We start from the raw sequence: 21,241 nt of genomic DNA, 5'->3' as shown, positions 1-21,241 counted from the left end.
ATTCAGATCCTGGTGCCTTCCTTTTGCTCAGTCCCTCAACTCCTTCTCTAACTTTGCCTTGATCCCACTCATTCTTCCATTCGTGAGGGCGCATAAAACTAGACTTCACTTTTCCTCAGTCACTCCATCGTCCTCAGCCATCCTCTGCAATCCCACCATCCGTCCATCTGCGTGTCAGCCAGAAATAAAAAATAATGTACAGTGTCTCTCAGTGTCTCCACGGAGAGAGCTGAGAGAGTGAAGGAGGTCAGAGGGTGAGAACAAAGGTTTTGGCCTCGTCCCATGAGCACCACGCATGTCACCCTTCTGTCAATGGGGCAGCACTGTCAGAGCGCCAAAACAGAGAACTGCATGCAACTTTGCGCACAGCAAACGTTGAGAGAGCATTTCATCGTCATAGACCTAAATATTAAGTTAGAAAAAAATTGATCTAATGATGAAACCCTCACTGTTGTCACCAAATGTCACTTTTCACTGCCCAGATGAATGCTTCCTCGTTAGATATAATCAACATAAGCGGCTTTGATTTCACTTAGAGGGGAATACAGCCATCTTCCTCTATAACTGAGGGATATATACACATTTTGGCCACATTTGGACAGATAGTGAAAATATCACAATGTTATAGGTGCTACAGATTTAAGTCTTGCTGTGTTCTAATAGTTTAAATTAAAAACAGAATTATGAAATCAAACATAAATAGTCATTTATAGATTATGCTGCAATCCAGTTCAGCATTTGCGGTAAGTTTTATATTGCAGAACATCTCCAATGTTTTGCTTGATTGCAAAGCCTCTTTTTGTTTTTAAATATAAAATGGAATCATTCTGGGTGTAAACCTAAATGAAAGTGAAAGAAACGGATACTGAATCTTTTAATGGATAAATACAAGTCTAAATAAAATAAATAGTACAAAATAGGCAAATGAACTCTGGATCAGTTACTAAACACAGTATTATGAAAGGCTCTGTGTGAACACATCAGCTGTATTTTTATGAACATGCGGCTGACACAAAATTTTAATTGTCTGGTGCAACACTAAACTTTTTGATGCCATTCCTGTTATATTCTTCTTTCACATGAGTGTTAAATATTCTAACAGTGTTAGGTGCGTCAAAGATGAGAGGCTGAATAGCACAAGTTACCTCAGACTCCCAGTTGGTGGGACGGAGAGGTCACAGCCATCACAGATGGAGGAATTTTCTTGATGTCCTGAAAAAACAGGAAACAGAAATGTATTATAAAACCCACACTCTCATCCCACAACACAGGAAACGCCGCCGTAGACTTGACACACTTTCAACTTTAACTAATGGGTGTTTGGTTACAAAATGGACCATGAATTCAAAGAAAAGTAACACACAAAAGAAGTCAAAATAACAGAGTAATATCAGTCCTTTACGAAAACCAATACAGCTTTAACTGAAGAACACATTTGTGGCATACATAGGATTTCTAAAATTAACCACTCAATTGAATTCATAAAATGCTATCAAGGAATTTGAAATTATAATCATTAAATATTTAAATTACAGGCAAACAATTTAGATAAAGATTAAACAATTACTCATATATGAGCTAAAAGGAGATAAATTAAGATATAAGCTCCACAAAATCAAAACTTCTCTAGTATTTCTATATTTAATATTTAAATCGACCACGTCGTATCACTTTGAACACAAAATTGAGATTTGTTTAAAATGTTAGATTTTTAAAAGACATGGATATGGATGCACACACACACACACACACACACACACACTTCAGTCGGCTTCAAACGCAAAATCAATACATATCAAAACTATATGTGAAATAAATTTCAGGCTATAGTATTAAGTTTGATAATGCTGAACTGCTCTTTTCATCATTAAAATATTCTAAGTTTAAGTTTATTTAAAATAATTTCAGGAAAATTAATCCAGATGAAATGGTTTATTTTGCAAATGACTGAGATGAACACCATATCATATTGTCACATTAATTCGGGTGTGTGAATGTCAGACAGCAGCATATTCACACATTAATACGTTAATATCAGGGACGACCATGGATTATGAAAACCTGGTTTAAAAAACCAAGTGACGAATCATCCTAAAAACTCCCCAGGGCTTCGGTAGAGAGAAATGAGGCAAAGGAGCGACAAAGTAGAAATTAATGCCCCTCAATCCATCTTCAAGCAACAATGACAGCCATTCATTTCCCTGTAATCCGATTCACACTGTGGCCAAATGGACTCTGACCCATTCAGCCACACAGGAGCTCCCAGTGTGGGACCTGCAGCGGAGAGTGAGCTCCGTCTTCACCGGGAACATGCTCTGAAGCATGAACACCAGCAGACTGGCCTCTCAGATGCGCCTGAACTCTGGCGACAATTTACTGTTTCAGCCTCATAGAAACAAATCTGCCTGCAATCACACACACCTATAGGTGACCGCAGACAAGGAGCTTGATAAACTCGCATTCAGGGCCAGAGGAGCACTCACACACACACGAGGCATGTATACTCACTCCCACACGTACACTGTGCACAAATACTCGCACACACGTGTCTGCTCTGTGTGCTTACTCAAACAAACGCACGACACTACACACACACACACACTGTGTGTTGGGTACAGGGGAAGTGAGGCCCACGTGCAGAGGGCTGCTACATGGCTGCAGCGTGTGGGGTCAAGGCCTTTCCCAGGTACAAATGAAAGGGAGAGGAGAGACTTTGGAAGAGCTGAGCAACACTGTGGGTCACCTTGCCTGGCAAAGAGATCAATGTCTGTTTGACTGGCTGACAGAGAGAGAGAGAGAGAGACAGAGAGAGAGAGAGAGAGGCTGACTGCAGTAGAAGGGTAAATCACCTCTCTCACTTCATTGACATGCAGGTAAAACACACAGGGGTCGGGCTCGGCTCCAGCTCCACCCTGCTTAACACAAGCTTGTGCACGCCTAGACTTAAATGTGCACACATACACAAACATGTATACACACACTCTCATATTGCACACCCCCCCACCCCAACCGCCATGCACGCTTGCGTCCAAAACACACCACTCCACTGACTCTGTGCCCTGCAACTCAACTCACTGTTGAAAACATCAACACAGCCTCGGCTATGTTTATCTGTGAGACAGAATATTGTGATCACATATAATTAAATCAGAATTAGCTTTCATCTATTGCCCTTTAGTTATGCATTCTGAGGAGCAAATGCAAATCTAGTGTTTGAATTCTACTGCGACATACACCAAACATTATATGTGCCCGTATGCACATTCTTTTACAACTGAGCTTTTACAGTAATCTCAGTTCAACACAGGACTATAGGACTGGATTCAGACAATCACATTACCTCCGCCCTGCCCATGCTTCTATTTGCTGGAGAAAATCACCATGTAAAGCCAGAGCAGACAGAGATGCAGACACAGACAGCAGCCAAAACCTTCTTTACAGCTGCTGCATTCTTACCACATGCACAGCAGCGACAGGAGGGGACAAGTTAAATTATTAGGGTTTCAAATAAATGACACATAACTCAGGACACTGGAAGACAGAGAGAGAGGGAGGGAGGCAGAGAAGCTCTGGCTCTGCAGGTCTATAGATGATGGACGGACCACAGAGAAACATAAATGCAGCGGATTTAAATCACTTTAAATGTAAATGTTTATCGTGTGGAGTGATGCAGATACGGATTGAGTGGAAGAGATTGAAATTGTTTCCTCTTTTGGATGCAAATATGTTTTTAACCCGTTGGGTGGGCGGGCGGGCGTTGAGCGTACACACAAAGAAAATGGTTGTGTTTCAAATTGAGATATGTGACTCCAGTGGTTACAAAACAAAAACTACCATTCTTTTATTCAACGGTAACAGAAAGTTTACAAAATGATAAGATCGTGGACTGTATATATTATAAACGCCTATTATAATATATTATATATATATCAGGTATGAGATACTGACATCTTAATGTAGGAATGCTTTTTCAAGTGGTGTTTAAATAATGAAGTGTTTACTTCCTGCTTACCTGATTATATAAAACAAATGATAATAATAACAGATTCAAATCCAAGTAGAGACACTATCAGAGCGACTTGAACTTTGGTTTAGCTGCTCTTAAATTAGTCCTTGACCGTAAAGAATTTTTTTTTTTGTTTTAGATTTTTATGCTCCTTTGTATCAGCATTTATATCTGCATTATTTATTTTATCATCTCATATTATTAAGATTTCCTTTTGATGGACACAAAAAAAGCATCACCTTAACATGTTAAAAAAAGACTCATTCTGATAGATTTAATACACTCTGTTGAAGCATATACACACACCGTTCAACCACAAGGTCAAATCAAAGACGATGCTGGCTGGTTATTGAGCACTCACACAAATAGACACTAAAACGTGCACACATCCTTTGTCCTAATAATTCTGAGGCATTAAAGGGAAGTACACGATGATGATTCAAATGTCAATACTGATAAATTTCAAAGTGATATCCCATAGTTGACCTGAAAGAGAGAGTCCAATATTGTGACAGCAGACAACTACATTATCTTTAATAACCTAATCATTGGACAGACTGCAAATGATCACAGCGCAGAAGTCAATATACTGGGACGGAGAATAGAATTACTGTTCATACTGATAAGATTAATAATGCGGTGTGTCTGTGTGTGTGTCTGTACAGACGTGTGCACAAATGAACAAGAGGAAGCAGAGAATCTTGTAGTGTGCTGAGAAACGAGGAGGAAGTGCTGAAATATTGTTTCCTGTGCATTCTGTCCTCCCTCAGCACAGGAAGTGAATCAGTGCTACTGAATCCTCCTGCCTCTTGGTGTGTCTAGAAGTCAAAAGACATTCACTCTCTCTCTCTCACACACACACACACACACACACACACAAAAGCAAAAAGCGTCCTACACAGTTTCCACACCCCTATGACAATCAGCAGTTTTTCAGTTTATCATTCTTACACACTGAATAACAGAGCAGTGGAAACCTATGAACTCTTACATAAAGCAGACCTCCTGTCTGTCAACTAACGCTGGCGGCGCACAAGCAGGTTCCAACTAAAAATCCTGAGACTCCAGAGAAAACTCAGCTAACCCCATCTTCCTCACAGAAGAAAGTGATGCCACGAAAAGAAGAATAGCATCTCCAGTTCTAGGTTATAACACAAATGTAATTAAATAGCACGCTATATTGACCTAATCAGATAGGAGGGCCATAAATTAGTGGACACATGCTCACTAAAAGGCCCTCTCCTCTCAGCTAGGACGCATCTCTGATCGTTTATCATCTGAAAGGAGCAGGAAGGCCGCCAACATCTCTGTCTCTTTCTCTCTCTCTCTCTCTCTCTCTCTCTCTCTCTGTGTGTGTCTCACTCACTTTTAATCACAGAGAAAATCATTCCTTCAGGCATGAGAGGATCACGCTCTCCCATCTTGTACCTCAGTCTCGGCTTTCATAGGAGTTAATATGAGCCAGGTGACCGTGTGTGTGTGTGTGTGTGTGTGTGTGTGTGTGTGTGTGTGTGTGTGTTTGTATGTGTGTGGGTGTACAGGTGAGACACAGAGCTAATAGAGTCTGAACAGTTTTCAAACATGTCACTGTCGTGGTGCATCTGAAAGTTTTCACGAGACAGACACTCTTGAAGCAAGCAAAAGCAAACAATTCCTCCTTGTGAAAATACATTAAATGTGCAAGCACCGAGACTGTCAAAGATCCTGCATTGGGAGAAGATAATGTCCCTCCTCCACACGCGCGCGCACACACACACACACACACACACACACACACACACACACACACACACACACACACACGGGTTTCCAGCAGCATGCATTGTGGTGACCTTCCATGGCCCAGCCCAGACCTTGTGCAGCTTTTATCTCAGCTGTGCTGCTCTTGATGTACTGAGTTCATCAGGCTGCTTTCAGTAGGAGAAACACTCTGCAGGCCAGATTCAGTCCAGAGCCGAGGCAGGTCGGAGGCTACTGGACCTGTCAGTCGCCACAAAACCAAATTACTGAGAGTGCTTTTCTCTTTCTACTCTTATCAGCGTTTTTATGTCAGAAGTCAAGCAAAGGATCTTCACACTGAAGAGAAAGTGGAAGATTGCCAATTTACCTCGGGTGTCATAACCATGGCGACGATTTTGTCAGGCTGTGAAGATTATAAATTCTGACTAGAAATTTGACAATTTGAATCGTATCACCACACGATTATTACTAAGTCTTTAACTGCATAAAGTTTATTTTCACACGGAATGATTTGCAGGAAGTCAAAATTCATATTTTTAAAATCAGACAAATTTGCCTCATCTTTTCGGGACAAAGTACGTTTTTTTCGATATAAACGAGGCTTTTGCGTCCGGTCGATTTAAAATGAAACTTTTCCACCGACATTGTTCAACAAGTGGACAGCTACGGAGCAAAAAGTGCAAGTTTACTCTAAAATCAATCATTAACACAGCCTTTTATCTAGGACACATGCAGCACAGTTGTTGGGCTGGGAGGCAAAAATAAAATTATATTAGGAAGGACAGAGGATCGTGGTATGATTTTCAGCACGATTTTTGAGAGAAATTAAAGATTTTCTGTTTTTTAATTACGCAACAGGTGAAGGCCGTCCCTTTTATTTCTTGAGAAGCAAAAGTCGTCAAAAGAAAAAGAAAAACACTTAGAAATTAATTCACCCCGTACTCTCAGGGAACACACAGCATGAAAGACGCATGTTAGCTCAAAATAGAAGATTAATCCAATAAACAAATTGAACTTTATCTTGGAGCTGTTAGGCGCCTTGTGCGCAACGTTGCGCTTTAATCCAAACCAGATGTTTGTGAACAGATGTTCATGTTATCTCAGTGACATTTGTAATTGGCATTTTCTCCTTCTGTTTATATTTCACTTGAGCTCAAGAGCAGATTATTAGGCTGACAGTGTGTGGTGTCGCCTCAAAGACACAATGACAACAACATGCGGCACTAAAGAGAACAAAAATAATCAACATTTTCAGGAGAATATATTTGTTTCCATTCATGAAGGTTTATTGATGAATGGTATATTCATTAAATTCCATTTTTAAGAGTGAACACGATGTCTGCCAGTTAGCTGTACTGTCCAGACAATACAATTTACTGTATAGAAATCCAGAGCATCACAAAAGATGTATGGCTGCATTCGCTTAATTATTCGACAACAGCGAGAGGACATTAACATTAACAGTTCACAGTTTATTTACCGAATTACACCCACAGGGTTCTGGATAAACTTAATTAAGTTCCTTAAATGAAAGGAAAACTCATCAACAACGAAGTGCAGAAAGAATAGATGATTTGTTGCAACACTTAGAGCAGAGCAGGCTGTTTCTCATTTAATTCTCTCTTATTTCACGACATGCATCAAAATCCGCTGCTGTTCTGTTCAAAGCATTTTATCTTCAGCCCCACTTGTTGATCGCAATAATCTATTTAATCTGCATTTGTCGGGAGAAATGAGAATTGTTTCTACTTAATGTTCCGATGCTGCTCACCTTGATAGTAGGCTAAGTTGTCTCTTAGTGTAGGTCACTACTGAGTTCAAAGGTTTTTTCTTTTATCCCACAATGTCATTTTTCCTCACAAGGCTCCAAAAGAAGCCTATAAAACGCTGAAGGCTCCATGTTCATGTTCACGGGGAACTTTTATGAAAGCAAAGTGACGGATGGATGCACTCGTTCACACATTTTTTCCTTTTCTTTTTTTTTTTCACAAATAAATCCCAAGAGCTGATGAGGCTGAACACAACAGTCATGGTATAATACAATCATTATACACAAGTTCACAAAAAAATGCGGGAAAAAGAAAAAGGTAAAAACACAATCCGTACATGACCAGCATGCATGGCTTCACATCACTGTTACAGTCTGACATCAGTTTCCCAAACGGCTGCTGTAACTCAGTTTAGATGTTTGTTTGTTTGTTTTTTCACAAGACAAATAGGATGGATGATATGAAAATGAGATCATTCGTATCAAGATAAATTGAAACAAAAAAAAAAACAAAAACTCACATCAACATAAAGCTGCTGCTGTTGTATGAGGATTGTTGAATTTCACAAAATAAATGTTGGGTTAAAGGGAGCAGGATGGACGAGGCGCAGGTTGAGGCTGTCAAGGCGGACCTATTCAGCAAAGTGTGATGCAATTTAATGCAGTGTGTCTAAAGACAAACTGGACGAACTGGACAGAAATCCTTTTATATCAAATATTTGTGGAAACCGATTTCTTATTCAGCCATTTAAACAGGCCTAATTGTGCACCCGCTGAAAGTGATAAAAACCAAACAGATCCTCACCCTGAAACAAAATACTTCTGAAACACAGAAAAAGGTGAAAGACTTCTTTGTCCTTAACTAACACAGCTGTAACAAAACAACTTCAACACATTCACGCACAAACTATTTTTAGCCGCGCGCAAATTAAAAGTTTTTTATTTTTCTGTTTCTCTGTGAGGGCCGGTTATTAAAACTTTTCAGCGCCGAGACTCACATGAAAAACTCCGGGGATGAGGGGTTGTTGTCGCTGCTGGATCCTCCGTTTTCTCTGAAGCCGGTGCTGATGAGCTTCTCGTATTTCTCCTTGTAGACGTCCCTCTCCCTGGCCAGCCGGGAGATCTCCTGCTTGAGGTGGTCCACCTGCTGTATGAGTTGCGTCTTCTCTCCCTCCAGGACGTGCCGCTGCTGGACCCGCTTGTATCGGCAGGACTGGGCATAGCCTCTGTTCTTAAGTGTCCTCCTCTTCTGTTTCAGACGGATCACCTCTTCCTTGCTCACCCCCCGGAGCTGCCGGTTCAATTCCCTCACCGACATGGTCACTAGCTGCTCGTCCGAGAACCGATCTTCCAAGCGCAAGTGCTGGTGGTTTCCTCCCGCGCCGCCGCCGGACTGAGACCCGGAGGAGGGGTGGTGTGCCCCTGTGTGGTGGTGGTGGTGATGGTGGTGGTGGTGGTGGGGAGCCCCGTTCTGAGCTGCGGCTGCAGCGATAACCGCGGACACCACAGCGGCCGCTGATCCCATCTCCTCCCCGGCCATGGCGCTTCCTGCCCCGGCTGCGCCGCCGTACTGCTGCCCTCTGCTATAGCCATCGAAGGTCTGGAGCTGGTGACTGCTGCTGATCAGCGCCTCTACGGCGTCCTCCGGGCTAAAGCCCAGAGCCTCGGGGTTCAACTGCTGTTGGTATCCGGTCATCCAGTAGAAATCCTCCAAGTGAGCCTTCTGTTCGCTCCCTGATCCCGGACTCGGCGCCGAGAAGCTTGGAGAGGGGGGAACCGAGCTGCAAGGCGTGCTCATCGGGGTGGAAGATAGGGATCCCCCGGCGACCAGGCGACTGCACTGGCTGATGCTGCGATCGGGCTCCACCGGCTCCTTTTTCACTTCAAACTTCATCAGATCGAAGTCATTAACATATTCCATGGCCAGGGGACTGGTGGGCAGGTCGGAGTTGCTCATTGCCAGCTCTGATGCCATCCTCTTGCTGTTGACAGTCCTCCAAAGGGGGTGAGGAGCACCTGTCAAAGTGGGCTGCTGAGACACGCACTGAGCCAGCTTGATTTCTTTATTTATTTTCCTCAAAACACGAAGGAAAAAGTGGATTTTCTCGCACTAATTGCGCAGCGCAGGTTTTGGTTTCGTGAGTCGATAAGTTTTTTTTTTTTTCTTCAGTCTGTGTTGCACAGAGGAGCGCAGTTTCCTCCCTCTCTCCCAGCGTGCGGGTGTCTGGGCGCCGCTCTCTCTGTTTCTACCATTTAACACTTCATGGCTCCTTTTAGGATTAGTGCGCCAAATTGAGGAGGTTCACGTACGAGTCCCGGGCAAATAGTTGCTTTGTGGAGAATGAAAAAAAAAGAGAAAAAAAAAAACTCCACCCAAGGATTGATAGATTTTTTTTCTAAGGGATCAGTGAGACGACGAGTTAAAAAGCATTGCTTAGTTTTATAGGCGCCCTGACGTCAGGACTGAAATATAAAATTGACTGAGACTCAGCCAATGAGGAGCTCAGCCTGGGGACGTAATTAGCATAATAGTAAAGAAGGCAAAGTTTTCTGAACTGTCCAAGCCCATCAGCAGACTGACACATGAGACTTAATATTCATTCTTTTGTCAGTTTGCATGGAAGATAGCGAAAGCGAATAAAAGGCAACAGACTCGGAGGATTAACAAAAGATGTGAGTTGGTAAATATGCACGTCTGTCTTTTTCACATTGGCAATATTCAACTATAATTTTAACACAAATTTATGGTTTTCCCATCATGTTAATAATGATTTGAATGTAATTTTAGAGTCGTATTTGTCAAATATGTTGATTGGTTCAGCATTGTTTACTGAGTAGTCAGACTTTCTTGATCCTGCTGTCATCATGCTAATCCTGCTGTGTGTGGAAGCAGAAATATTTTGTTTTTTACAGGTGTTTATTATTAATTATGTATGTGACTGTTTTATCTGACGGTTAAAACCGTTGTTGTTGTCGCTCCACCAAAACATATTGAAATTCAATCCATCAAAAATGCATGTTGATAATTTGCTCTGGGCGACAGATAAATCGTATCTATAGCACATAAAACCGTCGCAAAAGACTACAGCAGATAAAGCGGACCTTTGTGTGAGGAAGGTGAAAGTGTTTGAAGGGAGCGTGGCTCGGGTCTGCTTGAATGACAGCGTTTGGAAACCCAACGTCGCCACCTTTCGGTATAAAAGAATACTTCATGTGTCCCTTCCAAGGCTCCGTGTGTGTCCGACACTTCTGTTGTGTGCTAATGTTTTTTCTACTTTAAAAGAAAAAAGAAAAGTCATATCTGTATCACTTTGCTCCTGCTGTTTGTGTTTGACAGGTGAAAGATTTAACTACTTGACAAAGAGACAGTTTGTGCTTTGAAAACAAAAGAAAAATCTCTTAAAAATTTGTGAAACAGCAAAACTATTTAGATTATACGATTTAGTAGTATAGCATAACATGGAAGTATAACATAATCACATTAAACTGAAGTCCTTGTCAACACCAAATGCTTTTTCTAATGTAAAGCTGTAGTGGCAACACCTCCATCTGTGTCCTTCTGGAGGCTACAGCCTCAGTCTCATGTAATGATCAGAGCATCAGTGTTTCTCTCCATCTCTTTCTTTCTCTCTCCCTTTGTCTCTCTCTCTCTCTCTCTCTCTCTCTCTCTCTCCTGAAGCACATTCCTCAGGAGTGGTGCCACATAAGAACAAACAATAAGGAGGGCTATACTCAGAGGACTGGAGAGTAAATAAGAGCAGTCTCCCTGGAACATGTCACACGGGGAAGCTTCAGAAAACTACAAAGCCGCCAGCAGATAATCCAACTCCCCGGTGTCCTAACGCAAGTAAATATTCTCTTGGTCCCTGTGACTGTTCATGGGGACTTAACGTTAAACAGGAAGGATAAACATGGTGTTTTATTCATTAGAACATACAACACAGGCTCCTCTGATGCTTTTGAATAAATATTAAACAGACGAGGTGTCCCGTCTGGTGCTACTATATGCTGTTGCTGTTGAGGTGGAAATTCAGACTGGAAGTATGATACACGAGACAAGAACTTTAGAGTAACAGCAGCAGATATTTTTCATAGATGAGGTGCTATCTTAAACACTCATTTGTATGTCTTTTAATAACCCTCACAACATTACATTTAGTGACAGACAAACTATGTCATAACTGAAGGAGGTGAATAAACACTAGAAAGTGAATCAAATGATTCAGTTGCATGCAAAATCTCTTTAATTCTGTACAATTGACCAAATTACCTGCCACAGAACCCCAAAAAATGATCATTGTGGTTTGTATTGTTTGACACTCACAGAGTGGTTTAAGTTGTGCATGTGTCCACACCAGGTGTGCCATCATAAATCAGTGCTGACAATATTAAAAAAGGAAATATTGTTTTAATAATATAATCATGTCATACAATATGCACATGCAGATGTTAGCCCACATGGATATTTTGTGTGTCAGGTCATTTGGTTGAGGATTTGTCAGCCCTGAAGTCTCAAAGTTTAACAAGGAGAGTCTGGAGCCAGTGCCTCAGCTACGTTACTGAGAGCTAATAGTCCTGTCCTGTCTGTTTGGAGTTTCATGTAGGCAGCTCACTGCCACCAGGCTGACTGTTGTCTTTAGCTTTAATCAGAAGTTTTCCCCAAACTGAAGCAGTATTTACTGACACACCAAATTTAAACAGGATTAAATACTTGTAAAACTAATATTTGTATCTGGGTATTAACTCAGAGCCATGCAGTCGAACTTGTGAATGAAAACATCCAGCTCTTTGAGGCTGGATGACTCTTCCGTCACGCAGTTAATGCTGGGACTTACGTGTACAAGCCAGCTTTGTGTTAATAGTCTGGTCTCTACATTGGAGCCCAGTTACTGTACGTGTTAATGAGACACTGTCTGACCTTTCAGAGTTCACCCCAGGAGAACACTGATGGATCATGGGTAAAGGATAATGCTCCTGGATTTCCCTGTGATTTACTGGTATAGTGGCTTTACTAATTGTTACATCTATTAAAAGCATCCTCGTTATGCTGTGACTTATGTGCCATGTTGAAACAGACCTCACTTTTATTTTTCAGCTTGCTAACCTGTTTGCCTCTGGGGTTCCCTGAATTTGTGTACTTAAAGAGGATGTACATGTTGTTTGCTTTGTTACCCACCTCTATAGCAGAACAGCTTTGCGTATAGATTTATTCAGTCATATTTACTTGTAGAAGCAGGAGCTGCTAGTGAGGTCTGTAAAGCAACGCATTATTTACTTAAAACAAATGTAACAACTTACACACCATGATGTGATTGTAATGCTTATAAAATGTTATCGCAATGTTTTGGCAAAGGAAGAAAATGGAGGAATGGAACACATTGCCATATTTAACAGACAGTAACTTCAATAAAACGCCAGAAACTAAACCGAAGGATTTTTGCATTACCAAGATTATGCCTTATAATCATTCATTACATTCCCAATGGGAGGTAGGCTTCATACTCATTCTCAATCCCTGTTTAATGCCATATATTAAACTCTGGTGGCACTCCAAATGGGGGACGACCAGACCAGTGGGCTCAGTGGGCTCATCTGAGACACATTTAATTAGACGGACAGAAAATGAAATGTTTCGTGGGGTCTTAACTAACTGTTGTATCTTTTGTAATAGAATGAGGAGCTGTGAGAAGCTATTACAAGGAGGAGCCTGAAGAACAGAGCCACGCTTTCCCCTGCCAGTGTTTTACAGGGGGAATAAAGGAATGCATATTAAGATAATAAGCTTCCACATCACAGAAACAAAGTGCCATATTTGCAAAGTGCTACATTTGAGAGTACAGGCTTAGTTGCTCTCTCTCACTATCTCACTGGCCTGTTCTCCGGTCCTGCATTAATCAGACTTTTACCACCTTTTTCGATTCATTTGCCTGCTCAGGAAGCAGGTAGCTGAGTGAACTGTCTGTTTATGTGTGGACTTGACAAGCTGAAAAACGTCTGTGTGATTAATGGGCGAGAAATAGACCTTCAACAAGTGAGTTTGATCATTACTTTGCAGTGTACTCGTTCATTGTGCAACAGTGTACCCAGAGAATAACAGGATATGGGTTTACCACTAATGTGTTCATAGAAAGGCCTGACGTTCCTCTGTTGTTTCTGCTCTGATCTAGATCTGGTTTTTAAACTCTACAGTGGCAGAAATGTCCAAGCCACCACAGTCAAACACACCCTTAAAGCCTAAAAACGGAAACATTATGCAGCAGAGCGATGTAAGATCCTGATTCTAATGACTGGATACTCTTGATTAGAAAACCAAACTGTGACTGTCTCTCTCTTGCTCTCTCTCTCTCTCTGTCTGGCTCTGTGCCTGCCAGAAGGATGCTTCAACCTGGTAATTGGCCACAATGAGCAGACTTGCATGTGTCAAACTCCCCTCTTCACATCTGGTTATTGTCTCTCACAGCAGGTGGACATCACAGGCATCGTCTCGAGCAGTCTCATTTGCTCTCTGTCTCTGTGTAACATGGGATGCACTACACTTTACAAACCTGCAAAAGTGCATGAGTAGTTTAAAATAGGATATCTCTATGGTGAGCATTTAACACGTGAGGAAGATGCAGGTCATTCACATGTCAGTGCAGTCCGTGAGCTGATGATTTTCATAGGCCTTATTAATACATGAATATGTGAAATTGGAAGCACTGCAAGAGGAAGTAGCTCTTTGGGGATTCAGCAGTCCAGGTTCATGAATGTAATCATGTTTACACACAAGCACACTAAAATTAAGTATGAATCGTGTGGAACCTGAGCTCATTCTCTCATTAGACACACACTGCTACATTATTGGCTTCATTAGCAGTCCCTACCGTGTATCACCCAGCATGAGGAGGAGCAGGTACAAAAAGAAAAAAAATACAACAAAAGTACACAAGCTATTTGCTCTTCACCAATAGTTTTACTAATGGTTTCTAATAGCCCACCTAACTGAGGGAGAAACATGGATAATTTTAGCTTTTCGTGGGTAATGACTGTGATTTTCTGTTTTTAGCCATATATGAACACACTGTTTGGATGGGTTACTTCCTGTGTGCACGTGGCATGATGATTCATGTTGCAGTCGGAGGGTATGAGCTGTTATTGATGTGGGCGGTATATGTACTGTGCTATATGCTCTCTGCAAGTGTACATTGTTATTAATGTCCACAGTGTCCACTCTGTGCTGTTATTAATGTGACTCATATACATAAAGAGTTTCCCCATTAGTCAGAGTCGAACTGTGCCGTCATAGACAGAGGTGGTACTTGTAGTCTTCTTCCTTTTTATTCTCCTTCACCTCCCCCACAGCGTCATCACCACCATCCTGTGTCTGACCTATAATGTGAAATTGTGCACAAATACAAACAGGCTTCTCTTAATAAACTCCTCTGGAGTCTGCTAATTGACTGAGACTAAAGCACATGGTGTAATCCAGTGACTCAGTTCACTGGTTAATTTAATTCACTATAAAATCTTGCAAAAGTTCTTTCAATGCAACAGAAGCAATGAACTAGTTTAGAGTTAAATTTAGTCAGTATAAGTAGTCCCAGGTGATTAATTGAGTGACAGAAAATTAATTAAATTTGATACTTCATGTTTAATCAGCAGGCAAAATGCGTCTATTCACTTGTTCCAAATTCTCAAGTGTGACAATTTGCTGAATTTTTATGTATTTTTATATTCAGATTTTTGACTGTTGGTTAGATAAAGTAATCCAGTATGAAGATGTTGCCTTATGACTGATAATGGAAGTAGTTGTTAAATGCAACCCAAGAAATCTGGTGAAGTTGTGTGATTGAACAACTCTGATAAAACAAACTGGATTCATTTTAATGCCCATACAGTTTATTCCTTGTTTAGGGTGTTACGCCTAGTCAGACAAATATGTAAGGTAAGCGAAAAGGCTAACAAAATACCATGAATTTAAAATGTACATGAGATGACTTTTAGTGAAACAGTTAAGGAAAAGAAAGAAAAGAAAATGAATCCTTGAGCACTCACAACATAATAAATGATAATTATAAACTATTTGTAGTTCATATATTTTGTAACCTGAACTACAGACAGGATGACTACTGGCTGCTTTGGTTCACTCTCATATCTACATGCTCAACAGTCCGAGTCTGCAGGTGGCTGAAGAGGCCTCACCTCTGAGGAGATCAGGGAGCAGCTCAAGCAGACAATAGAGAGGATGTAACACACTGCAGATACAACAACCCGCATGACCCAAGTTGCTTCTGCCGTCTCCTCCTCCTCTGAAGTCTCCCCACACATGTTTTCATTTGTGTCTGCGGAGACACTAAAAGATTCAACCAAAAGAAAGATGAGAATGTGAACACCTCTGCATGCAGTGTGATTTAAGATTATTGTAGATTAATGTAAATATTAATTTCAACTTCCCTGTGATAATCCCCTCATCTGTTCCTCAGAGATTGCAGAATCATTTGCTTATTGCTCTTAGTAGGCAGAGGAGCGTGTGAAGGAGCAGGCAAACTAAAGTCACATCTCTCTGCATTATTCTGTACTCTGTCAGAGAGGAAGAAGCAGAGACAATGCAGCCCACAGGACACCACAGCCTCATACAACAATCCTTTATATCTCTGCCAAATTAATGCCAGGAGACAAATGCACTTCCACTGGGATACTCAGTTCGGGGTGGGGAGGAGGGGGTGAAGGGAAAAGCGGTTGATGGTTGCTGGACCAAGGGAAGCGGGATGATGAACAGGCTTCATGTAATGGGTGAACTTTTGATTATGGCAATATTGAGTGTGGAAATGAGATGTTTATCAGATGTGGTTTTGAGGGAGAGACGGGAGGACTGAGGGAGCAGGGGGAGGGCTGGGATGAGTGTTAATCTGGCTGCTAAATGGAGGGCTTGACGTGTTGTGTCTGTCTGGAGAACCCAGCGGGGACACGACTCCTCTTCATCTCCTCTCTGCACACTTTTATCACGTTCACCAACACTCCTACAATTTACACCTCATGATGTATATTTCAGCCAAACTAAAAGAAAGAGAAAGAAAGAGATCAGAGAGCAACACATATTTTTTAGGTGGAAAAGGAGGTTATGACAGCAAGAGGGAGCAAGATGAAGAAGAGAGGAGAGTATCTTTAAGCTTTTCCTAAAAACGCACAAACAGACTTAGTAAGAGTTAGTCATGGTTCTTTGCACACTCACAGTAGATTTGGATGCTTACACAGGAGCAGAGACACCCTTCCTGTTGCTTATCCGCTTCCTGAGCCTCAATTTGTATTGAAATCCCTCACAGGCAATTATCCATATGCGAATGGTGTACTTACTCTGAGCTTATATAAGTTTCTTTCTGGGTAAGCCGCACCATTTTCATTTTAAAACTCTGATTACAATTTCAGAGTTTATTCCTACGAGAAAATGGCAAAAATGGGTGCTCATAGTTAACGCAGAGCATAAAATCCTGCTGGACCTGAGGCTGGCTGCATAATTTGAAAGATTGAATAATCTTTCCTTGGCGTGATGTTGAAAATCCCTTTGCAGGAAGAGAGACGTGGGCAGCAGTTGGCATCTCCGTTGTCAGGAAGACATTTTGTTGAGTAAAGTGTTGGCAGGCAGGCGAGAGGAACACCCCGCCACCACTCAACCTCCGCCTCCTCACCCACCTCTCAGGCTGTCAGGAGTGTCATATATCTGGTGGATATCTGAGGGCGAGGGAGATCGTAGCCCAATTACGGGCTGATAACTAATCAATAGGCCACTTATTCCTACAGCAGGAAGTAAAGGAATGGGCCCATGGGACACGTAGTTCAGATTACTCTCAACATGGTGGCTGTCCCATGTTGAGAGGAGAGTAATCTAAACTAATGATGAGACAGAAAAAGAAGTGGCGAGGGGCAAACAGAAGGGGGACATTAAAGAAAACAGGGTGGAGAGAGTGAGAGAGAGAGAGAGAGAGGAAATGGAGAATTTATCCGACAAAGTTATGTCATATTCAAAGGGCAGGCTGTTGTACAAAGCTATGTACATTAAGCACAAACTATATCACTTTAAATTCACCCACGAGACTAACAACAACAACAACAAAAAGAAAAACACACCAATATAAGTCATGCAAATATTTGAACTACATTCTACCAAAGAAACTGGCCCCATGACAGGTGCATCTTCACTTAATGAGTAAACCTCTGCTCAGGTCAAAGTGGAGATGAAATTAATGGAAATTACATGAAATCACCAAACTTCATGGACCAATTAGAAACAAAGGGTGTAACTCTGGTGTAACAGGTTCAGTGACTAATAAGGTGCATTCAAGCACGCTCTTCACACTGCCACACCAGCCTGAAGCTGCCCAACATTCTGCAGGTAAAATGTACTCACCTGCTGTGGCCAAAAGAAGGGAGGACAGGAAACAGGGTGAGTAGAGTTGTGAAAATAAACTGTGGGCATGCCTAGTATTTTAGCAACAACAGACTACTGACTTCTGTGAAAGCCATCAAGCTTACTACACTCTTCTCTGCTGCACATCATGCAGTTACATAAAAACAAGAAGATAATGACAAACAGAATTTCCTGAATGAGAAGTCAGTCCAACATTCACTTGAATCCAATCTCAAAGTTCAAATCAGATTGAACTCTGAGCAAAGCAAAGGAAGCAGCTCAGTTCGTAACCAGAAGCAAATGTCACCCAGTCCCATATAGAAGAAAATGGGAAATGAATTTCAGTCTGACTGCACCATGAGAAGGAGCCTCAGAGAGCCATATACACTATATGGACAAAACTTTTGGGGCACCTGACCATTACACTAACAAGGACTTTAATGACTTTGCATTCTAGATACACAGACAGTTCTGCAGTTATAACAGCTTCTACTCTTCCGTGAAGGCTTTCAACAAGATTTTGTAGTGTTTCTGTGGGAATTTTTGCATGCAGTAGAGCATTTGTGAGGATGGGCGCTGATGTTGGACAAAAAGGTCTGGCTCACAATCTCCATCGCAGGTCATCCCAAAGGTGGTCTGTGGGGTTGATGTCAGGGCTCTGTGAGGGCCAGTGAAGTTCTTCCACACCAGACTCATCCATCATTGTCTTTATGGACCTCTTGCTTGCTTTGGAGCTCAGTCATGCTGGAATAGAAAAGGGCCTTCCCCAAACTGTCTTGGTATGCTGAGGCATTAAGATTTTCCTTCACTGGAAGTAAAGTGCCAAGCCCAACCCCACAGCCCCATAAACAGGTGTGTCTGGATACTATATAGTATGGTCTATATAGTGTAAGATGGATGCAAATTATTATTTGCTTCTTGATTGAAAAAAAAACTCCTTATGATAATCACTGACCTTTTTCTTATTTAGATATATACATATATTTTCCTCCTTTATTAGTGGTGATCATCCACATATTGTGATCACCTCTACTAAGACTCGAGATTTACAGGAGTAAGCAGTCATGCCAGTTGTAGACTTGGTCCTGGTTTCTGCTTCCAAAGGAACCGCCCCTTGATGCTTGAAGGGTCCTCTTTCCATGGAACACAGGAACTATTCGTTCTCATTTCCTTTGACAGGCCATTCGTTTTGTCGCTCCTCTGTCACTGTCGCCCTCATGAAGAAATATGGCAGCAGCCTCTGCCCCTGTCCCCCACATCTTGTGCCCTTAGCTGACAACCTGCACAGACCCTGGACAGGCCCCCCTACATCCTTGGGCTCCTCACCCAAGGCCCATGTCACTCCCACCACTCTTCCACTAATATCAAGAAAATGATCAACAGTTTCTGGTTCAGACAATGCTATTTCAACACAATCAACCCCAGGCTGCTGGTGTTTATGTGCTATAAAGTTTAAGTAGGATCTGACCACACAGCAGTGTGATTTTTTTTTTCATCAGGCTATAGAGGAGGAAAATGAAACTATGGTTAGTCTGTAGCTCCTGTCTTCCTTTTCAGCAGTGCTGTGTAATCAGTAGAATGGTGTTTTTGGCTGTCAGGCAGAAGGCATCAGTGAAAGACGAAAGCCTAAACCATCACCATTAACACTGATCAGGTTTCTCCCAATCTGCTTGTTTATCCTCCTTTCTCCCAGATCAGTACAAAGCTACTTTACAGCCTCTTAAACCCGACATGTTTCTCCAAGACAATACAGACGAACCACAAAACAGTCCTTAGTGACTTCAGTGATTAAATGCATGCAGTAGTTTTGGATGAAATGAGACAGGAGAGAGCAATAGAGACAGAGAATGGGAGTCACTCCTGCAGCTGCATTTGGCATGGGCACATTGGCCATATGCAAACTTTTCCACTCTAGAAGAACAATGCCACACTCCCTCCAAATCGATTGGTAATACGTCTCATCCCATTGATGCCATCTCTAATCCATTCTGGGCTCCTTTGCAAGATAGAGATGTAGAGGCAGAGGGAGAGGTATGGCAAGGCGCGTGGAGAGAGAGGGAGAAAGCGTAAATGCTGGCTGAACGACCATGTATTCTGAGGAATTTGTGTTGTGTCGTTTTTTTTTCTGTCTCTCTTTCTGTCTCTCTCTCTGCTTCTACTGCGATGGGGCTGTGTCGTTAAGCTCTTTAGTCCGCGTGGCTAATGAAATAGGGTTGGCAGGATTACACAGGGCTAAAGCACTGTGCCTGGTGAGCCTTGGAGAAACCGCGGTAGCTCTGCCAATTGAAAGGGAGGGAAGGATGGAAAAGGAGGAGGGGGGGGGGGGGGGGGGTTGTAGAGCAGAAGAGGGCAAGGAAAGGCTTTTTGGGGAAGGGAGATGGTAGGTTAATTGTAGAAAGCAAAGAACATAGCAATACAAGACCATTGTCAGATCTCATTCTGGCTTGCTTTTTAAACATTTGTTGTGATGATCCGGAGGCAGTTGGCCTCTAAGTCTGCTGAACTCTATGCTCTCAGGAGGCTCTTAATAATTAGGGTGGCCAACCACAGTTGAAGAGAGAAAATAGAGTGAAGAAGAAGATAGCTCACACTTGGCTTCTAATAGCCATAAAAGCAGCAGAAGGTTTTTAACTAGTCGTAAAATCAGTGGCAGGAACAGGAGGATATTAATTAGATTAGCGCATTCATGGTCCTGTGATCACCTCTTCTGCTTCCATGATCATTTCCCAGAGATGGAATTAGATCAGTTCATCATGTGATATGCTGTATATTGTGAGTCATATGAACCACACTGACATGCAAAAACATTTTTAAACGAAGTCAAGTTTGAAGTATGTCAGTGACTCTTCCTGAACGTTTTAACAAATTTTAAGTTTTGCTTCTAGTCCACAATGATGGAAAAACACTTCCTAATGCAGTGCACTATGTTAGGTTTAGAGATTTTTCTGATCCAAAAGCAACAAGGACAACTGATTAAAGATGAGTTAACTGAGGATGGTGGTGTTGAAGATGACAGAGGGGCAGGCAGGCAGATGAGACGGGTGAATGGCTGTAGGCTGGAGTAGTGTGGCCAGAGGTGATCTCGGTAGGAGATACAAAAGGTTCAGGCAAACAACATGGAGAAGAAACTCAAGACTAACGTTGCACAGAAGCAGAGAAGGTGACAAGCAGACAGAACAATGTGGCAAGGAGACGAGTAAGAGCCGGGATTCTAATACTGTGAGTTGATGAGCTGATTGTCGGTAGGTGTGGGGCTCAACCACGTGTCAGGTTACTGGAAGCCATGCCCATAACACACATACACACACACATACTGACAAAGAGGGGAAGGAGGAGAAGACTG

The 21,241-nt window shown here is 42.0% G+C and overlaps 1 protein-coding gene and 1 long non-coding RNA gene across 3 annotated transcripts in view; one reads left to right on the top strand and one right to left on the bottom strand.

The window, feature by feature from the left end:
* LOC124062262 (transcription factor Maf-like) overlaps positions 1 to 9,813 on the bottom strand; it is a 43,673-nt gene extending 33,860 nt beyond the window's left edge. The window contains exons 1-3 of one of the 2 annotated variants that reach the window (XM_046394904.1): positions 8,513 to 9,813; positions 1,146 to 1,212; positions 1 to 167 (exon numbers count right to left, since the gene is read on the bottom strand). In XM_046394904.1, coding sequence (XP_046250860.1) covers positions 1,185 to 1,212; positions 8,513 to 9,489 — 1,005 coding nt within the window. In that variant the 5' untranslated portion in view covers positions 9,490 to 9,813 and the 3' untranslated portion in view covers positions 1 to 167; positions 1,146 to 1,184. The remainder of the gene's footprint in view (positions 168 to 1,145; positions 1,213 to 8,512) is intronic. The other variant, XM_046394903.1, reaches the window with a different exon arrangement.
* An 18-nt stretch (positions 9,814 to 9,831) lies between these two features.
* On the top strand, positions 9,832 to 15,261 carry LOC124062263. Its single transcript, XR_006843888.1, has 4 exons — positions 9,832 to 10,187; positions 11,194 to 11,361; positions 12,440 to 12,511; positions 13,186 to 15,261. It is a non-coding gene; the product is annotated as an uncharacterized LOC124062263 (long non-coding RNA).
* Positions 15,262 to 21,241: the final 5,980 nt, after the last annotated feature.

This window comes from Scatophagus argus, chromosome 7 (genome assembly GCF_020382885.2).
Source record: "Scatophagus argus isolate fScaArg1 chromosome 7, fScaArg1.pri, whole genome shotgun sequence".
NCBI classification, from domain to species: Eukaryota; Metazoa; Chordata; class Actinopteri; family Scatophagidae; genus Scatophagus; species Scatophagus argus.
Note: the sequence above shows the minus strand (reverse complement) of the source record. Positions and strands in the feature narration are given on the sequence as shown.